This window comes from Hypomesus transpacificus, chromosome 2 (genome assembly GCF_021917145.1).
Source record: "Hypomesus transpacificus isolate Combined female chromosome 2, fHypTra1, whole genome shotgun sequence".
In the NCBI taxonomy this organism is placed as follows: Eukaryota; Metazoa; Chordata; class Actinopteri; order Osmeriformes; family Osmeridae; genus Hypomesus; species Hypomesus transpacificus.
The window spans coordinates 14,919,705-14,940,716 of NC_061061.1; the positions used below are offsets into that span (position 1 = coordinate 14,919,705).

The window sequence follows — 21,012 nt, forward strand, 5'->3', positions numbered from 1 at the left end:
GAATAGGTACCCAGAAGTGATGTTGTATCCAGGAGGGATGGGTATACACTTCCTATTGGCAGCATCCCAACCACAGTAAGGATCCCTAGACAAAATGCAATCTCTACAAGTGTCTCCATAACGACCACAGTCAGCCAATGGCAGTCGCTGGACCTCCATCGCAGTGCCCACGTATAGGTGGCCCTAGGAGTGGGAACAGGAAATCATGTCACAAGAACTGGAGTGATTGAGTCACGTAATGTAATGTTTACGTTATACTGTAGAAGCACTAAAAGAACATCATGTTTACTTTAGAACTAGCTCTGAACAGCCCCTAGTGTGCTGCTGTCAAGTAACCACATCATTACTGTAATGACAGGGCCAAAAGTAAATTAATTGTGTCTTTCAGTGACAGAGAGGACGACCATCAAAACAACACCAGCCAGAATGCTGTTCCAGATAGATTAAATGTCACCACTATTGACTGGAGTTGTCATATTCTAACTGTCAGCCTATATGTCAGACTTCTGACTGTACACCAACATTTAAAGCAGAACTGGAATATATAGACATCACTGACAGTCTTTCTGTACCTTCTGGGAGTCTATGGCCATGCTTAGAATAGGCCCCTCATTGTGGAACAGAGAGTACTGGGATATGATGAAAGCCTCCTCAATGGTATGCAAGACCTTGAGAACCTTCCCTTGCTCTGTGAATAGAGACAACAAGAGAAAGAGAGCAATTGGGAAACATGATGAAATCAAGGTACAAGGTAAATGTAAAACAATTAATCTATCAAAAATACATTTTGGTTTACTATGAAGCACAATTTTTGAATTGTCATTGAAAGGTACTTGCTCCAGAGTCAATGACCATCTTGACTGAATTACTCACTCACCTGCAGTCAATCAGTCAGTCGGAGATTGGAGGAGCAGCAGGGCTATCCTTCAGCTCTTATCTAGTCTCTAGTTCCTTAACACTGGAGGGCATCTCCAAGTACCATGCCTGTTCATGGCTTTGTCAATTTATTTTCTATAGCTGACCATAGCCACAGCACATTGAAGACCATTACGGAATGGTAGACAGTATTATGGACAAATCCATTACTCATTCGACCAAGCCTTGATGTACCCTGGCAGCATAGTATGTGGTACTGTAGCCTTGCCTAAATGTAAATGTATCGAGCCAGCCATCTTTAGATGGCAGAAAAAAGCATTCTAGATGAGTATTGCATCCCATCTGATCCACAGGATCCCAAATTTCTGCCAGGCCAAAGTCCTGTGCCAAGTCCTCATCCCAAACTGAAGGGTCGCAACATTAATGTGGCCATTGACACAGCAAGTATCATCACAAATCAGGTCTACTTTTAATCAGGCTGCTATTAGAAGAACAAAGACACAGACTAATATATCGTTTCACATATTTAAAGGCAGGAAACAGCATTTATAATTGACACAGCAAAAAACGTAACTCACCTGTTCCCAGGTACAGCACACTGTAATGCTCATCGTTGACAGCCAGCACCATGTCAGTGATGATGTATGTGATATGGTCATCAGTCAACAGGTCGAGGGGAGTGGCCTCAACCGGACGAATCACATCTTCAATCTCCGGGTGGTCCCTGACAACTCCCAGGTTCTTTGGGTTGTGGGCTGCAGTCGAGTTTTTGAAGGCACACTGGTGGAGGGAATGATGTTAAAAGGAGAAAATATAATCAAAGCTCAGACAAGAGCTGGCTTTGTACAAGGACTTCACAAGGACTTCATTAAGTGTTTTATGTACGGTCTACGATAGCAAGTTTTCCACTCTACTGATAAAAGCAGACTCCCCAAAAGCCTGAGCTGCAAGTATTTGACAGTATCTGCATTTAATATGCACTACCGATATCTGTGCAATCTCTTTCCTTATTAATGAAGTTCTCACCGTTCCAGGTCTATGGCCAATCAGAGGACTGCTGTAACCCTTCAGTTTAGAGGTGGAGAAGGCCTGGTCAATGACCTCAATGGAGTATGCACAAATCACTGTTGTGTCCCTGAATAAACAAACACATTTAGTTCATTTTATTCAGACTGAATCTAAACAATGAATTATAATACTGATATTGTAAAGCATTGTGAAATTGTGTATTTTCTCTAAACAAGTGCCTTCAACCTACAACACACACACCTACAGAGTTCATCTCCAAAGCACATACCTCCCTCTAATACCACATTTCTCTCTCTTGCATTCAAGCATTGTTTATAATGTATGTAGGCATAAGGTTTCCAGGGTCAGAGAAGTTAGCTCACCACGCGTTGGCAAACAGGCCATACATGACACCGGTCCTCCTGTCCTGGGCGGTCAGTACAACAGCTTGCTTCAGTTTGTTGTATTGCTGGGGGGTGTTGCCAGCTCCACACATTACTCGGGCTTTCTGGAAGGTGGTCCATGAGTCAGCCAGCAGGTTCTTAATGCCTCCATCATCCACCTGGATATTTGACACAACGGGTTATATGTGAATCAACTGTTTCCAATGTTTGTGAGTTGTTTGGCTCAGATCTGCATTTCCATCATTCGATCAAACTGTTTCAGAGGTCTTGGGGGGGGGGACCCAAGATAGTGGCTGGGGTGGTGGGGAACACAAATAGCATGGGGAAGCCTTTGTTTGAACAACTCTTTACTATGGGCGATCATTTAGTTTATCCAGGACGCCCACACCCCAGCGTGCATTTCCACACCCCAGCATCCACCTCAATTCAAATACTGATTAAGGAAGTGCTTACTGTGCAGATTCGTCCGATGCGGGCCCTGTAGGGTTCCTCATCCATACTGGCCGTCTTGTTGATCTCACTGAAGAAGACATAGATCTCTTCCTGATGTTTCCGCGAAGCCGGGATTACCGCTGCTCCTGCAAACTGGGGATCTGCAACAAGTGTGTATTTACTCCAATGTTCAAATATTTTGAGTAATCATTTTAACTCGCCTGGGACATAAATACTGTAGAAGTCAACCTTTACCAGAGCATACATTTTGCAATTCTATTCTTTTAAGTGCATTGAGGTATAAATACTACTACAGCACATATTCTACAGAGACCTATGCTGATCTCACTTGGAATAAGACTGTCCTGCCACCCACCCAGATGTACTCATTATCTTCCCATCCACATTCTCTCCAGAGCTCACAACACTCTCAGCCAATCACAACTACCCCGTTTTACACCCACTCACTCAGTAACCATTTGCTCTCAGTCTTCAGGAGTTTGTGAGAGCTGAAGGTCCGTTTGATAGAGCCTGTGTGATGGCCCACTGCTGATATAGCAGAATACAGACTCCCATCTAAGGCAGGGTGGGGGGTGGGGGGGGGGGGGTAGAAGATATGCGGGAGAAAGACGATAAAATGGGAAGGAATTTGCCAAAACAGGAAAATTGTGATGTGAGAGATTGAAAGGGGAGAAGAGAAAGAGAGAGATAGAAGGATAAAGTATGTGTGCACCAGTGAAGGCAGGATGTAGAAAGAGAGAGGATGAAGACAGATATAAATAAAGATGAGAAAGAAGGGGGGGGGACACACATGAAAATAACATGGGTTAGACTGACTGCTGCAATCAATGCAGGCTTCAAATCATATTACAATCACCTCACTCAGTGCTCTGTCTCCATAGCAATAAGAGGAGCCATTTGGAATCCTGACACTAATGGTTGACTTTGAACGATCATTATCAGAATGCCGCAACACTCTAGAAAATTTCTAGTTCATGGGTTCATTACTGGATCCTTCTATTCGATTCAGTAGATACAGCATGAGTCAGTATGTCAGTGGTAAGTGGAAATGATTTTATATGCTTACTGACTTACCATGAGATGGCTATATATTGATAAACCACACATCTTTATGTAAAATACTATGTTCAAATCTCAAACATATGTACAGGTCAGAGCAATATGGCAAAAGAGACCTAACATCTTACAAATATTTTTCAGAATATTTCAGATCTTCAATGAACAATTATGAACAATATGCTGTAGTAGAATAAGAGAAACAGTTATGTGTGTTCTTACCTACTGACAAACTGACAGACTTCTGAGAGGGATAGGGTGGGGAGATGTCAGATGGGGAAGTCATCTGCCCATTTGTGGGGACGTCTGTTAATACAGTTTCATTAACCTATTTAAAAGGAGGAGATTAGGTCATAACTGAAACTTTCCCAAGGGGTATTTTATAGCCAAGCAAAGCTATCAGCATTTTACATTTTATTAAACTGCTACTGTTGGCAAAACGCTAAATTAAGTTGTGAGGCTATAGAGGTTCGGTTAACCCCAAAAAATCTTACCAACAGCCAGCATTTAGGACTTCCAGCATTTGTCCCACAAACCACAAATGTATCATTGATTTTCTGAATGACTGTGATGAAATTATCACACTCCAACTGTAGAAGAGAGAGAGAAAGTTAAGTTAGGTAAAAACTTGTGTGTATGTTTTTTTCTGTGTTGTGAGGGGTAGAGCTTATACAATCCTTCATTTGGCAAAAGTAGAGTAGAGGGAAAGCATTGACTGTCTAACTCCATATCCTCCACTTTTTAATTAAGTTATATTTACATTACATTTAGTCATTTAGCAGACACTCTTATCCAGAGCGACTTAAAGTAAGTACAGGTACTTACTTTAACGTACAAAGTAAGTTCCCCCCGAAGCAATTAGGGTGATGTGCCTTGCCTAAGGACATAATGTCACAGCCGAGAATCGAACTGGCAACCTTCTGTTAATAGCCCGATTCCTAAACCACTCAGCCATCTGACTTATATGGTACACTTCCAGCTGGAGTTAGTATGTGAGTATGAAAATGAAGGAAGGCCCTATGTGTTCTAGTCCCAGCCATCTTTACCTATTTTTACAGATGTTATGATGACGTTTCACATTGCTTCAATATTCACTGTAGCCCCTAGATTCATGAATTTACTGTGGCCCTTAGATACACTGTTTAAGATATGTTGATGATCGCTTACCTTTGGTGGAGCTGACCTGGCCATGCAGGCTGCCTTTGTGTTCTCATCTGTCACCACAGGGATCTGGCAAAACAATATGAGCCACTCTTAGCTCATGCCTTGACTCATCAGCTCTGGGTTTCTCATAATATGTTTTGATGGACTAAGCTAGACCTAAATATAACACAGCCTTTCATTATGAACCACACAAGGCACTATGTTCACAATATGTTCCTGTTTAACACTCTCAATGCTCATGAAAACGTAGACAATATTATCTCTAACCTGTATTTGCTGAGAAGTCATGGGTATGATTATCTTTACTTGGATAAAGATTGCATTTGGCCCATATGGTCTGCATGACACACTGTATCTCCTGTTTTCCCTATCATCTCTTTTTTTCCTCATTCTAGGTCAACGCTGGGGCAATCGTCTAATTTAGTATCCACTATCGTAGCACTGCGCTGGGTTATCGTGTTACTGTCACCACCTCTGTACCTGCAGGTTGCGAACCCCATTGTCACTGAATGTCAACACGTAGATCACAGCCTGGGCCCCCACATACAGCACATTGGTGCCCGGCTGCTGGTACAGTGTTATGTAGTTCTCTGGTTTCGTGAAGTGAAACCTAGGGGACTCTGCGGGTCACACAAATTAAAGTTAGAATGGCAAAACTAGTAATGTCACAAAATGAATTCTGATTAAGGTAGTTCAGGATCCAGTGGTTTGGGATATACAGAGTTCGATTTTTTTTTCTTGAGTGTCAATTAATCTAGCAGAAAAGGCTCATACATTTATATTGATGTTAAATGCAATACTTCTTTAGGTTTTCCGTTCAAAGTCATCTAGGTGTCTCAAGAACAGAAAAGGGTGGACGATGGGGGCGCTGTCCATGGTGCTGAAACTGCTTTGGACACCAGCAGGTTAAGTTTACATTTACATTTACATTTAGTCATTAAGTGCAAGTAAAACTAAGAAATACTATCATCGATTTTGTTTAACTAATTATTTGAGTAGTAGGGTTGGTAATCTATTGCATGGTATGAATTGGTCAAGCACGTACAGATGTCCGTTTTTGCAGATTTTCCACAGTAAATAAGAGTGGCCGCGCCAATGTAATGACCGCTACCCATCTGGAGACAGCCCTGTCTATTGATTGCAAATCGGACAAGGCCCGGGTGTGAGGGCTTAAGTTGAATGATTAATTGCCAATTGGCTTTGACGCATTTCATTTCCATATTAATTGTGTATGTGTGTGTGTCCGTGCATTTTTGATGACAATGTTTACGGACTTGCTTGTATTGCTGCTCTGCCCTCAAGACGACGTCCGCTACTGCAATAGGCTACTACCACCAGCGTCAGCTCGTGCACCTGCATTGCAGTTTTCCAGTGCGAGCTAAAGCCTGGGCTATGTGTCAGCCCCCGATTAAAATGATTAATTAGGCTTATAGCAGTACTGTTGTAGTTTTTCTTAGGTTGATACCAACATCTGTTTTGTCAAGCATTGCTCACAATCCATCTTACCGCCTGTGAAAATTATCACAAGTGTTCTGATTGGTAACAGCAACGTTTCCATGACGACTAACTGGCGAATGTGTGCGCAATATGCCTTCATTTGGAACCCCACATGACTTGACTATCAATAAAAAGAACACCCCCCCAAAACTCGCCAAAAAACCCACGCAAACCCATTGCCATGCAAAGATGCGCATTGGTATATTTAGTGTCTATCCACTAAATATACTATATAGTATAACTAGTGGATAGTTGAAGCTAATGGTCAATAGCTTTGGATAGCCTTGGGTACTTATTTGAAAGATGCCCTGGGCCTTGCATATTGGTTAACTAAATTTGTATTAGGGTCACGTCTTGGTTTGGGAATGACATCATTCAACACTGTCAACGCAAAGTTAGTGTGTAGCCTATACTATATTGTTGCAATATGTTATAATATCCATAACAGCTCATCGGCCTATAAGTTAGTTTTCAGGTTCAGGACACATAGGCCAACTAGATCAAAGCTTGCGCCTGTGTGAACTATTTTTTATTAAAATGCATTTTCCTGTAAGCTATTAAGCCTATTGCTCGTTTACAGACTGTCACAACACATTATAGGCTGTCACCATAGACGAAAATACAGCTGGACTGCATCACTTTCTTTTAAATTGTGGACACATTAATTTAGTCATTTAGTCAAACCTAACTACATCCTCGATGGATGAAATGTCCTGATAGCCATTACAGTGGCATAGCATATTTATAAGCTATACAGTAAGCACCAACAAACACACGTCATTGCCCGAATGTCCACTCAAATCAGCCCAACTCTATAGTGTGTGAGTATCGTACCTTGCACAACGAATTTCAGCCGAGGAGACTTCCTGGCAAAAATCATCGAAAAAAGAGACGCCAACAAGAGGTACTTCATTATTCAGATTCACAGCACCGTGTCCTTGTCACAAAAGATTTGCAACAATGCGTTCAGACTTTATATTCCTGTTTCTTTTACAATGTAACTATCTATCGACTTGTGTTGGTATTGGTATAATAATTTGATATTTCCCGAACGCAAATGAACGGCTTCTCGTCTGCCTAGTAGACAGTCCAGTCTGCCGAACTAGGGGTAACAAGCTCCACCTTGAAAACATTACAAAATGGGTGAGGGAAAGGGGCGCGATAAAGTCGGCCACACTGTTCGTTCGTTGCTTGACGTTCATTTTGCACCCCTATTCCTGGCATGAAATGAAATAGCCTACCTGTTGCGTTATTTCACATTTGCCGGTCGTGATAGGATTGTTGTGCGTAGGTGGTACTTTGGCAAACTGACCATAATTATTAATACATTGAAACTGTAGCAAAAGCCACAATGTTAAACTATTTCAATTGAGTGAATGAAACTACCTAATAAAACAAAAATGCTGGAAATAAAACTGTGTGAGCAACTAGGTCTTATTTTTTGGTCCATTAAACCTACCATCCCTGTTAATTGTCAGTGCATTTGCTTTTGAACACGGTGCAGTGTCCCTCCATAGATTATCAAGCCAGGAAACCAAGAGGTCAGAGCCACGTGATGCTACCATTGAAATGCCCAATATAACTGTCAATACACATCTCTTATAGGCCCAAACAGCAATGAATCAGCATTCTGCTGTATGTGCATTTCTGGGATTTGATTGTGTTAAAAGGTCAGTGTACTGTGTACATCAATATTATCAAAGCTGACAAAATGCTGAATAGCAATGGGTAAATAAAAGTCTCACGTTAACAATTGTGCGTGTGAGTCTATGCCATGAATGAGAGTAGTGCTAATCATTGACCCAGAGGGCTTCTACAGATTATAGTGCACTTCTTATGCATTACATAGGCCAACCCAAAGGACTGACCTGCCACTGTACTGTGATATCTCTAAGGAGCTAATCAGACATTGCAAACATTGCCTTTATTGTTTGTAAGTGCTGCATTATACACATTGGCATAGTCCACTTCTGTACATGGTGATATTGTACGGTTTGTCTGCCCCCATCAACATCCAGTCACTAAGAACGCTAACCATTTCACTTGAAATGACGACCCAGCAAAAACTAATGTAAATACAAATATTTTTGCTAACTGTAGAATGGATAAGAATGTGTTGACGGTTATGATTCCATGGTTTCAAAGCGTAGACATTTGGCACCACTCAGTGGCAAAACATCAGAAGAGAAAATGTAGCACAAGGAGAACCTTTCTAAACAAAGACAAACGTTGTCCAACATTTTGAAATTATAGGCATTCTCACAATAATGTATTTTATACTAAGAGGCTGCCATGAGTTATGGCAGTAGTAGATTGAGAAAATAAGAATTGTAGTTCTCTTTGTATCTAGTTGCTTTGCACCAATGAGAAAAAAACCCTAAATGCTGTGAATTTGATGGCTTATAAACGCCAGTCTTAAGCTGACCATTGGCTTTCATTTCATGGGAGGAAATGACTGCATTAAAACAGATAACGTGAAGGGCAAAGCAGGGCCCTGGGTTAGCAGCCACCAGACAGACCTATATAACAGATTGAGACATGCAGAGGTAATCCAAAAGGGTTTAAATCTCTGCTCATACACGTGATTATAATTTTTCTGGGTTATTCTGGGAAACAGCAGGAGGGGGAAATGATTTGCTGTCCACAGAATCCACTTAGAGCTGGGAAGGCTTCGTAGCTGTCTGGATTGGAAGAATGTCAGTGGACCTAAATGTCAACCTTCTAGTCTGTTAAGTTCTATTGGTCTAATCAGTGTCACACCGCACAAACCCATTCATTTTATATTTATCATACAAATTAAGACAGGTTTAATATCTGTGTACAGTACATTGAGGCAACAACACTCATTTGTTTATATTAATGTTGATTTGTTCATTAGTGGAGAATTTTGGTAATTGGTTCACACAGAGTAAATCAATTGAATTCAAGTTATAAGTGTTATGCAAGTAGGAAATGTTCAATACCTCAAAAATGTACTCAGAGAAAGATCTACAGATAGATATAATTTTTGTCATTTCTTTTCAGACCATGGGTGTGAACAGAGTGGGTGTACATGTGTGTGTACAGTGAATGCATTCACACAAGCCACATTTAAATATAGGCATTTAATCATTTAAAATTCAAAAGGAAGATACATTACAAACAAGATAGAAAAACACATTTGATTACTTATGTTTAAATTAATTTACACAATTTTTCATTTCTGTTTGGTTCTACAAGTATACATAAAACGAGAGTGGCATAGTGAAGAGACACTAATCTGTAGGACTTAAGCCATAGAGTAACCCAGAGAACGAAAATGTCCTCAACCTATATTTCACATAAATTCACAAGAAAATAATGATTACAGTTTTCCATTGCTTCTCCATGGCGAGTATCTTACTCAGGCACATTTTAGAATTATTTACGTTTATGATCTTTTGGGAAAAAACTGAATATAAAGGTTACGTGAGGGTAACAATTCAATACATTTTGAAGCATTTATGAATGAGCATGTAATAGCAGAAAACTCTTGATAAAAAAAATAAAAAACAATTAAAGTTGCACCAGCAAAATTGTTTAAAGTATGAAATTGAATTGTATACATTCTTATGTACAAACTAAAATAAACACAGTGCCAAAAGTCACTTGAAACTCAATTACAACTCAATACGAGGACAACAATTTTAAGTATCCACACACAAATTATGTCTTCAAAAAAACACGATGCTTGTAATAGTCTTAATACTAGATAGACTAGTCAAAACATGAGCAGTGACTAAATGTTACCTTGAAGTTAGCATTAACTATTTGGCTACGGTACATCATCGTATACATCTAATGTAGCTACTTATAGGCTTTTAGCTACAGTCATGTGTTTGCATAATTGTCTCATAGAGCCTTACAAAATCCTAAGAATGCAGTCTCTGAAGGTCTCCCTTGTGGGTGTCATAAGGGCTATGTTTGGTTGACCTGTACTGGCAAGAGCAAACTGTACATAAAGCTCAAATCACTTGTACAGTATTAACCAGGCAAACCTGATATGTTTGGTCTAATCCTTCATCTAAAATTGCTGTCGTTTGTATATCTTAATGCTTTTATAAAAAAAAAAAAAAATTTGAACAAACTTTATGCTGCAACAAAAATTAAATGTAGAAAACACAATATATCTTTTCAACCCTGAAACAGACTTGCTCCATTCATAAGTGTGTTCTACTTTTGTATCACTAGATAGTGTCAAAATGTGAGGTGAAGAGGCATGTTCGTTGAAATAACTGTTTAAAATGTAACATGTCTGATGAAAATCTTTCATCTACTTCCCTTAAATACCCTGGCAGAATCATCACAAGTAGAACCACTTCCTATAGAGCATTGTGAATTTGTGTTCGCAATAAGTACTCAATCCAGAAGGGTATAAATAGTCAATAAAGCTCCCCAGTATTACTTTTTGTCCATTCCTAAGAGGACTTAGATAAGCTTCATGGTGAACCTACCAGTGTCCCCTCCTTCCCCTCCTCCCCCCATGGAGGCGCGAGGCACAAAGTCGATCGTGGCCGTGTGTTTGATCTGCCCTTTGCTCTGGCTCCAGAAGAACATAAAGACAAAGCAGATGGCCACAGAGCTGAGGAAGGAAAGGAAGCCCATAGTGGTGGCTATGATCAATGTCTTGGCATCAAATGGGTATGGGTTAGCCACCTGGGCAGAGGAATTAGCAGTGGGTGGGAAGGAAGACTCGATCCAGCCCTGTTCGGTAAAAAAGGGCATGGTGCGATTTCGCGGGAACCCCTTCACCTGCAGGCTGACAGACAGGGTGTCGTTGCCAGCTGCATTGCCTGCTGTGCACTGGTACATGCCACTGTCCTGAACCTGGGCATAGCGTACCTCCAGAGTCCCATCAGACAACACCCTGATCCGGCCCGTGGGAGAGAGAAGGGTCTTCTGGGATGAAATCCATGTGATTGTGGGTGCTGGATCACCATCAGCCTTACAGGAGAACAGTATGTTGGTGCCCTCCTCTATGTTGGCTTCTTGTCTTCTGCGGTCTATGATGCGGCTTGGCCGGCAGATGAACACTCTTGGGAGTTCCTTCTCCGAGAACCCCTGGAACTCCCTCTCTCGTACCATATCAGGAGACAAACAAGTGGGCTGCCGTCCATCAAAATTCAGGCGGAACCGCCTCCGGACGACCCAGAGCAGACGGCAATCGCATGCCAGTGGGTTTCCATCTAGTCGGAGAACCTGGAGGTTTCCTACGGAGTGAAAGGCGCCTTCCTCCAGGGTGGTGAGCTGATTGGAGGAAACATTGAGCACCCGGAAGTAAGTGAGTCCTCTGAAGGCCCCAGGCTCGATTCTCAGCAGGTTTCCCCCAACCAGGTGCAGTTCTTGCAGCCTTAACAAGTCCCCTAGCAGATTGCCCTGGATGCTGGTAATGGGGTTGTAGGACAGGTCTAGATAGCGCAGGTATACGAGGTGGCGCAGAGCAGAGTAAGGAACAGCGCTGAGGTTACTTCTGCTGATGACCAAAGAGGTCAGATTGAGGCCGATGAGACTGTTGCTGGCCAACGTGTCCAAGGAGGGCCAATGGGAGATCAGCAGGCTACGCAGGCGGTGCAATCTGCGGAAGACATTGTTGGGAAGCGATGAGATGGTGAGGCGTAGTAAGCGGAGGCGTGTCAAGCTCTGGAGCTGGGACAGCGCTTCTGTGGGGATGGAGGTTAGGTTGCTTCGGTCCAGGTTAAGCTCCTGCAAGTTCTGCAGGCCAGTGAACGCTCGCTGGGAGATGAAAACCAGGTCATTCTCCCCAGCCTCCAGCAACTGCAGGTTCCCCATATCTCGGAAGGTGTAGTCAAGGAAGACCAGGATCTCATTTTCACTGAGGTCCAGGAATTGCAAACTGAATAGGCCCGAAAAGACCCCAACTGGAATTATCTTTAAACGATTATTCTTAATACAAAGAATCCTGAGGTTTTGTAGGCCCTGGAAAGCCTCAACCTCAATCATTGAGATGACATTGTCACTCAGGTCCATCTCCTGAAGTTGGGTGAGCCCCAAGAACTGGCGACGACCCAGTGTCTTTAGCTTATTCTGGGATAGGTCCAATCGCTTCATATCACTGGGTAAGCTTTCAGGCACTGAGGTTAGGTGTTTGCCTGAGCAGTTCACTTCCATAGTGTCAGGCCGACACGCACACCGAGGTGGACAAAACCCCGCTGACACACCCAATCCAAACTGGAGCAGGATGCTCCATGCTCCCCATCGAACGACAGACTCCACAAACATCTTTCCACCTGCCTGAGAAAGGAAACACAAAGAACATGAAAGGTTAAAGTGGAATACTACGTTTTTTGTGCAGGTGTTTTGTTTCTAACTAGACCTCGATACTTTCCACCTAGTAGGTGGCTAATACTAACCAGAACCAACACCACGCTGTACAGGACATCGGATGAAAACAATCAACATCCTTCTGCTGCACAATTTAATTTTTAAAGAAAATTCTACTAATCTTTTGTTAAAGTTAAATCTCATATGTCTGTTATGTCTATAAATGTATACAAATATATTTTGTAATAAGGTACTAATGAATGGCTCACCAATTAAATCTAGAGGTGCAGGTTTTCATAACCAGTTGTAGTCAAGTTGGAATCTGGCTGGAGTAAGGAGTTTTGTTTCTGCTAAAAGCATGCCCTTAGAAATCACCTGGAGAAATTAAAATTAGAATTTTTAGTTTTAACAGCCAAATCTAACTATGAATGAACATATAGCAATTAATGCACAAATGTGAAAAGTATTTGAGACAAACAAATGTAAAAATGAATAAATAAATAAAATGGATTAAGAAAAAGTAGGTAAGTAAAGCGCAAAGCAGATGTCATGATTTGGTGATTAGTTTTGGCCCACATTTGTAATGCACAAAACATAGCCCACTTTATATTTGGCAGGTTTTTAGTTTACGTTTCAAGCACCCACCACTGAAAATGCTATCATGCATCCAGGCCCATGTTTGCTAATGGTGTCTAACAGCCCTGACAGGGACCAGTTGATATGGGAGTTTTGCCCCTTGGCCAAGCATCTGCATCATACAGGCCAACTGAGGTCAGGGCTAGAGACATGAAAAGGCAGGGGGCATTTGTTTACCCACATAAACAGCACCTTGATTTAAAATATAAAAAACTCCACATTCCATACAATTCAACATTTGCAATACACGTTTTTTTTCCACAAACATTGTGAAAGCACTGTGGTCTGGGAACCAGACCAGACTGCGAGCTTGTGATTTGTTTGCTCGAGCCGATCTGTCTGGCCACCCTTCCATTCAAACAGATTCTCCTACAGCATGAGAAGTACTGGACCACAACCATGTATTTGATATGGGGTGTGTTTACTATGACTGTACAAGAGGTACATATTTGAGGCCTTTTAAAAAAAAAAAAAAGATTGATTGAATCTATCAATTGCATCCAGAGGCATTTTGTTCGGAGTTGATAAATGAACCTTGGATGTTGAAAAGGAACTGAGAGGCTCCAGACTAACATACATTTGCTAATTGGTCTGGCGATACCAGGCTACTTGCACTGCATGTCAATATCCAAAACAAAAATTAGGTCTAGTTTCGTTATTTTCATTTTCGAAAATAGAAATTAAAAAACGACCGTACACTGTCTCAAGCAGTGTCTGTCCCTGTGGTTGTGAGACCGATGGTTGTTTATAAAGACGACAATGAGCTGACTCATTGTATTGCATTTCTAACATATAAATTCAAGACATGAAATCAAGTAAAATCTAAGGAAACAAGGCTGGTCCCTTGGTTAGTCACCAGAAAAAACATTGAAAAAACATTACCACTATAGTAGATCCCAGATCAAAAATCTACATTTGATGCACGTTAGTAATCAATCCAGTAAATCGATTCAAGTACAAAATGTGTATGTCTAGTGAGAAATATAAAATTTTTGTCAAACCTGTAGAGGTGGAGATCTCTCAGGGGCCACAATTTAACAGATAGCTCCTCTCTGTCTGCTCTCACTGATTGCATCTGCCAGAGTGTGCCAACAGTCCCAGAGCACCACTATCTTGTGTCACCCCTGCTATTCACGCAATTGGTTCTTATAGAGACTGGAAGCACTGACTCATAATCCACCACTTGGGTTCAAATGTTTGGAACACCTCCCCTCCCCCCAGCCTTTCTAACACCGTATTTACTTTGTATGTAATACTGGGAAGGGCTCACGCAAATTAAACGTGTTGATCCCCCGATGTCGACTTGCGAAAGACAGAGACTAGCAGGTGTGCAAGGTCCCAGGCTGGTGAGTGTCTGAATGTGCCAGGGTTGTCAGTCTCTGAGCCCTCTGACCACAGCGGTATGGGATTCCTCCTCCTCCTAGGCTCCACAAACAACACCAAACTAGATTGCAGTCAATGACCTAAAGGGTCACAGCGGGAGCTGACCCTGCCTTCCAAATTAGAAAGTGAGGGAATAAATTAATTTCTAATTTTAGATCAATGTTTGAAACCAGTGGTGGTATTGCATTACAGTATATTTACATAAACATAAAATATTGTGGAAAACTTGTCTTGTTGCTATACTTGATAGAGTCTCTCCAGTTCAGCAACTTTTTTGTTGTTTTAGTTTGTCAGGTTCATGGCACAGTGCTTTTTTGACCGGTAACAATGTTCAGTAAAACTTTTGCATAACGCCAAATCGGTCCAAACCTAAGCAGTGACCAGCTCTTATACAACATATCGCCACAACGCCAAAGGCAAACAATTTCTTAGCAGATGTAATAGCACATTAACTACAATCCATCAGGGGATCTAGTCATAATGTTTGGGCTTTGGACATCTTCCCAATGTTATTACATTTTAAAAGACTTCCATGCTCTGCTTTCCACTTTTCCATTATCACGTAAAACTCATCAAGTCTGACTAGCTCTCATCATGTTAAATCAAACAGTGAACAGATGCCAAAGATCAGAGAGTGTTAAACCATAGCATTGCCTGGCCTGCACAGCCAAGGACAGGACCCACTATGGACTCGCAAAGGTCATATTTGACCATCTACTGAAGAAAAACCTAAACACCGTCTTCAATTTGAATTCTGAAATTATAGGTGTTCTGTGTTCCAATCTCTTAAGATGCCTAGACTGACTGATTTCAAGACAAACTGTATTTTGTCCTATTCTAAGGAGGGGAACATTTTGGGTTCACTTGGAGCACCGTGATGGGTATCCAAAGCAGACATTCATGGCAAGCATCAATCCCACATTAACACACACACCTCTTCCTTTGGATCCCCCAAAGGGGTTACACAAAAAACTTCAGTGAATGCCAGCTCCATTTTCTAACCCTTGCCTACATGCTATTCTTAGCCCTTTCAGATTGATAAAGACAAGGGCTTGGCTCAAATCCACAATTAGCATGGCTGAAATGGAACAACTATCAGGATCACACGCTCAGACTGATGATTGTCTATGTACAGTACTCTGTGCATGTTGTATATGGTTTCTTGTGTTGTGTGTGTCTTCAAAATACTTTATTTATTGCCCATGGCAACAGCTACAATGTAGCAGCCTCTGAGATCGCCAGTGTGTTACAAGTGTGTATTAAAAAGTTTGTAACCAGAACAGCTGCTAGGCTGAGGGAAATAGCAGTACAATTTGTAGTTGTTATACCATGGTCTGGGTGAATACTCGATTCTGATTGGCTGCAGGGGTGTCCATTATTAGGTGATAATGTACACCTCGTCGGTTATTATCCCTTAATTATAGTATGCCTTTCTTTCCTTTGGGTCAGCCAGGAGAAGGGAGAAAGTGTTAAAAAAATATATAATATTCACATAAAGATTTCATTTACATTACATTTACATTTAATCATTTAGCAGACGCTTTTATCCAAAGCGACTTCCAAGAGAGAACTTTACAAAGTGCATAGGTCACTGATAATAACAACAAGATAGCCCCACAGCATTGCGGGTAGTCAAAAACAAGAAGTACATATTGTGAACAACCAAAAAATAGTGCTAAAGGGAAGAAACCATAAGAGCATGTAGTTAAACAAGTTAAATATTACACAACATTAATCTATAAGTGCAGGTGTACCTGTAGGAAAGCAATAAAAATAGGATTAACTAAAATAGAATACAACAGTTTAAATCAGCTACCATTTCCTGTGAACTTCCTCCTACTGTCCTTCTTGCTTTTTCTTATTGCTTTTTTGGAAGATGAATGCAAACAATAAGTGCATCATTGTAAAGTTATTCAAGGCTATATTTTCTTTAGTGGCATAAGTACAGTGTTTGCGTATGTGTGCGCACATATAGGTCATGGTTTGTGAAAAAAACGCATCAATGTAGTTTGTATGACGTTGTGGGCTTTTTGAGAGTTTGGAGGTTAATACGTTCTGGTGTGTGTTCTTACACACCTATCATTAGACATATTCTAATAGGTTCAGAGCCTACATTTGTCATGATACAAGCCTACTCCAATCTTTCTTTTTAATGAGAGACATTGAGTAGGAAGGTACCCTGTATTACAATTCTGTATTGCAAGCAGGAAACAGTTAATTCACTGCTTGCACAAAGTGCACTGTCTGCAATATTAATTATAGCCCAAATAAATGAGAAAAGGGAATTAGTCTTAGTGCAGCTCTGATGTGACATGACAAATTAGTTCGCTTTAGCTAACAGCCTTGATGGGCTGGATCCATCAAGGTTCACTGGTGAAATGGGGGAAAGAAATATGTCTGACAGTGAAAGACGGGTGTTTAAACAGATTCAAGCAAACTGAATCACATACGAACATTTCATAATTCTAAAATTATTTTGCCAGAAAATATGCTGTAAACAACTGAAGCCATGCTATACAACATCTATATTCAACCCTTTAACCTGTGTGTTTGGGCCAAGGCTATATCTGATACTATACTATGAATATGTAGGCTGAGCCACTTTGGTGTCCTTAAAAGCTTGTACTACATTTTTCACAGAAGAGCCCTCAAATGCATAATCCCCATATTACTAGACAGGTGGAGCTTTTTGTCTTTGGCACACTTTCTGGCCTGCTTGCTAATCTGATAGGAGCGCCTCACAATCCAACCTTGATTCCGATTGAGGGAACCAGCTATTATGACGCTGAAGCTGAAGTGTCAGAGCCGTCTCTGTAAGGAGTAAGTGAAAGCCTTTAGAGTGCTACTAGAGTTCCATGCAATGCTATGCTCTGCTGTCACTGTTAATGTAGTGACCTTGAGTCAATAATTCAGTTGGGCTTGTGTTTTAGTCTGTATTGTTTTGTTTACATAATAAATTGGCCTTTGATAATAATATATGCAAACATAACTAGTTAAGTTGATGTAATCTAATTAAGGTTGATAAGAGAATGTGTTTGAATACAAGTCCCCGAGCTGTTTGAAAACTCCTGTAGTATGAGGCCAAAGGCATTTGTTGGCATAATCCCTAGGACTATGCCATTTAAGTCCTCATGTTTTGACTCTTATACCATTCTCATAATGCATATTAAGTCACGGTATTTAGCTATGAAGGGCTAAATCAGTGATGAACTTCAAATGAGCACTACTTCCTGAATAGTGCCTGAGTGAAGAGCAGAAAACATGCTGCAGGGAACAGATACTGTCCTGGTTAGACTTGTTTATGCTCTGCAACATGCTGCAGGGAACAGACACTGTCCTGGTTAGAATTGTTTCAGCTCAATCCGTCCAAATAGGTTATGTTCCACACTGCGTGAATGACATATAAAAAAGAGAGAGAGAAAAAAACAATTTCTATTAAAACTGCCAGCCCATGAGTTGGTGTGAAAAAAAAGTCCATTATCCTCAATCAAAAGTTTTCTTTTTTTTTCACAGCCAAATCATGGTCTTAATCCCTCGAACTATGAGCATAAAATGGGGGCTTGCAAGAGTCTCTAAATGGTTTTAGGTTCAATGCTTTGTAGATAAGCCTGTTATTAGGGGCCAGAGATGGGCTACTAAAAGCAGGAACTGGACAGACGGCCATGAGATATTTCATTCCTAATGGTCTGCGCCTGTGAGCAACGTTGCCTCCCAAAACAGTCGAATTATCAGTCAGTCCATTTTAAAGCTTGGCTGTACACAATGACCATGGAAAACAAAATCACTGGTAACAAGAAAATGCCATTTACCTGATTCCTTAAGGCCCAGGAGTAACATACAGTATATTCAAATGTCAGTATAAATCTTCTCCAACAAAGAGACTAAAATAGTGTCCTTAGACACCTAGATTAAATTGCCCATTTGGCTCATCTCCAAGTATATTCCACTTGGCCCTCTCACTGGGTCTTGAGTCTGCTCCAACCGCTAGTCTGCAATTCATGGTTGTCATTTGCTGCTTTCATCTGTCATCTAGGCAGAACGTACACACGATACCCTCATATTCAATAACCTCTTTTAACTGAAAGTATCATATTGTAGGTTACATCATATATCTGTCACCTATTTTCCTGTATCATTTGAAGGATTTGATTATTCTAGCTAATTCCCATGGCTGATTGGAATGTTGACATTATATACAATCAGTATTGCTAGAACATTCTGATAGAGGGACTATGTGACCTGTGACAGGCATTTGCCTATAGGTATAATTCAATTTCAAAATAAACAAGACTTGAAAATCCACCTATTTGACAATTAAAACGGATGTACCTTTAAGCACAATTAACCTGTGTTTTACAATATAGTAACCAAGCTCCATCAAGGCTAGAGACAGTACAGGAGATTAACACTGAAACATGCATCAGACTACAGCATGAACATGAGTCACCATTTTCAGCACGTACTCTGAAGATTACATGAGGTTACAGCTGTGGCATGAATTAGTTTAAGCAAGTCTCTGTACAAATCCTGGATCACTAGCCTATAACATGCTTCTCCATGAGCATTGTCCCAAACATTATTAGCTTTTTTAGGCCTATAGAAATATTCATAAACGTTGTCATAACTTTAATGGGTTATTTTACAGTCCACAGGTGCCCCGTATATATATTTTTTTTTACTGAACAGAAGCTAAGTTTAGGAAGGCGTAGCTATCAAGAATAAATAGGTTATAACCTACATTAGCTTACAACAAAGATCTAAAAAAGCAACAACAACAAAACTACATTTCAAAAGAGAATTATGGGCTAGAATACAGAATACCGAAACTCACCTGCCACAGACTTCAATACGTTACTCACAAGTTGTCATCGTTATTACTCAATCAAAATACTTTCTTCCGAATACCAATTTCGTCCAGGTGCTGATGACTTATAAGACTTTGAAACATCTGCTTTGAAACGCCGCGCAATTTAATTTGTCATTCTTCTTCATCACCTTCCTCATTTATTGCAGAATCCTCGGGGGAAGGGAGGGGGTTTAGATAATTAGCGTACGCTACTGAAAATTATTTAGGTCGACTTCTTTATTCACTTCTGACGTTTTCTGAGGCCCGCCTTCTTGCCCCGTCCTTGCTGTCTCTTTCGTTGCACTCGTACCAGTGATGCGTCCTTGCATCCTACTGAGCTTACAAGCAAGTCAACCTGTTTAACTATATGAATGGACAGCTTACTGCAATGCTAAAAACAAACATGGTAAAACATGGTCAAATGGCAACATACGCGTCCATGGTAAACTCCCCGTGCTGTCAGTCCTCTGACAGGATTTGTGATTTTATCCAGCAGACTGAGTAAGTGCTGGAACCAATCCAGGACAGGACATTACTACTGCACAGCGACATTTGAAGGGAATGATGGGCAAATGTGCATGGGTCAGCCAAATATCCGGATTTAGATCACCAGCTGAATCTAAAATGGAGAACTAAGGCTTGTTGTAGTAAGCCTGTGCAGGAAGCCAGTTCACTGAAAAGTGTTCTTATTGACAATGCAAACTGTAAACACAATCCTGAAACACAATTGAGAGGGGATCAAATGTGTTGTTGTGGATTTGCTTCTAATGTCCTATTTTCTTTTAATTTACATAAGAACATGCAAAAGTGAATAACAAACCTAGGCTACATCAGTTGACATGGTAATTGTGTGATGTTGACTCCCACCAGTAAACAGTAGATTGGGGCACAACCTCACATTCTGTTTTAATGAATCCTCATTTGCTTGCCCAGTCTTTGCTTGTTGTAGAAGGGTAGGCTTGTAGTTCTTCTCTTCCCTGAAGCAGAACATAGCATCTGCTAGCTGAAGAGAGGAAAAGTGAGTCTGAAACTGAGGCAGGTGCAGAAGGTTACGGAGTTCAGCAACACACAACACATGGCTGTGTTAATTTGAGGGAGCTTGCCTGGGGCTCTGTCAGAGTTTATTTTGGAACATATTATATCAAGCATCTAGATCAAATGGGATGATGATCAAAAATGCATTTGAGATATGTTAGTGTTGTTTGTAGTGGTGTCCACTGGTGACATAATAAAGCTGAGAGTACACACAGTGCTTTGGACAGTATAATGTACTGTCCTGTACAAAAGGATATGAGTAACCTTGTATCTGTGTCTGTACTTGGTGTTCTATCCATTTGAGTTTTGGGGTGACAGAGGCAACCCAAAGCAGTCTAATTAGATTTGGCCACT

The 21,012-nt window shown here is 40.9% G+C and overlaps 2 protein-coding genes across 5 annotated transcripts in view; both read right to left on the minus strand.

Annotated features, from left to right (window-relative positions):
* si:ch211-113g11.6 (uncharacterized protein LOC559008 homolog) overlaps positions 1–7,499 on the minus strand; it is a 10,453-nt gene extending 2,954 nt beyond the window's left edge. The window contains exons 1-12 of the mRNA XM_047031721.1: positions 7,293–7,499; positions 5,442–5,581; positions 4,965–5,027; positions 4,292–4,387; positions 4,020–4,125; positions 3,189–3,296; positions 2,742–2,881; positions 2,268–2,446; positions 1,903–2,011; positions 1,455–1,656; positions 573–688; positions 11–183 (exon numbers count right to left, since the gene is read on the minus strand). Of these exons, the coding sequence (XP_046887677.1) occupies positions 11–183; positions 573–688; positions 1,455–1,656; positions 1,903–2,011; positions 2,268–2,446; positions 2,742–2,881; positions 3,189–3,296; positions 4,020–4,125; positions 4,292–4,387; positions 4,965–5,027; positions 5,442–5,581; positions 7,293–7,371 (1,511 nt within the window). The 5' untranslated portion in view covers positions 7,372–7,499. The remainder of the gene's footprint in view (positions 1–10; positions 184–572; positions 689–1,454; positions 1,657–1,902; positions 2,012–2,267; positions 2,447–2,741; positions 2,882–3,188; positions 3,297–4,019; positions 4,126–4,291; positions 4,388–4,964; positions 5,028–5,441; positions 5,582–7,292) is intronic.
* Positions 7,500–10,525: 3,026 nt separating this feature from the next.
* Positions 10,526–20,093, minus strand: lingo4b (leucine rich repeat and Ig domain containing 4b). 4 transcript variants are annotated; one of them, XM_047031763.1, is made up of 3 exons: positions 20,057–20,093; positions 13,028–13,133; positions 10,526–12,728 (listed from the first exon to the last, which is right to left on the minus strand). In XM_047031763.1, exon 3 carries the CDS (start codon positions 12,714–12,716, stop codon positions 10,905–10,907), a length of 1,812 nt encoding a protein of 603 aa, XP_046887719.1. In that variant the 5' UTR covers positions 12,717–12,728; positions 13,028–13,133; positions 20,057–20,093; the 3' UTR covers positions 10,526–10,904. The 4 variants fall into 4 exon arrangements, with proteins under 4 accessions (XP_046887719.1, XP_046887710.1, XP_046887701.1 ...); XM_047031754.1 differs by lacking the exon at positions 20,057–20,093 and adding an exon at positions 19,609–19,938; XM_047031745.1 differs by lacking the exon at positions 20,057–20,093 and adding an exon at positions 14,396–14,504.
* Between the last annotated feature and the right edge of the window lie 919 nt (positions 20,094–21,012).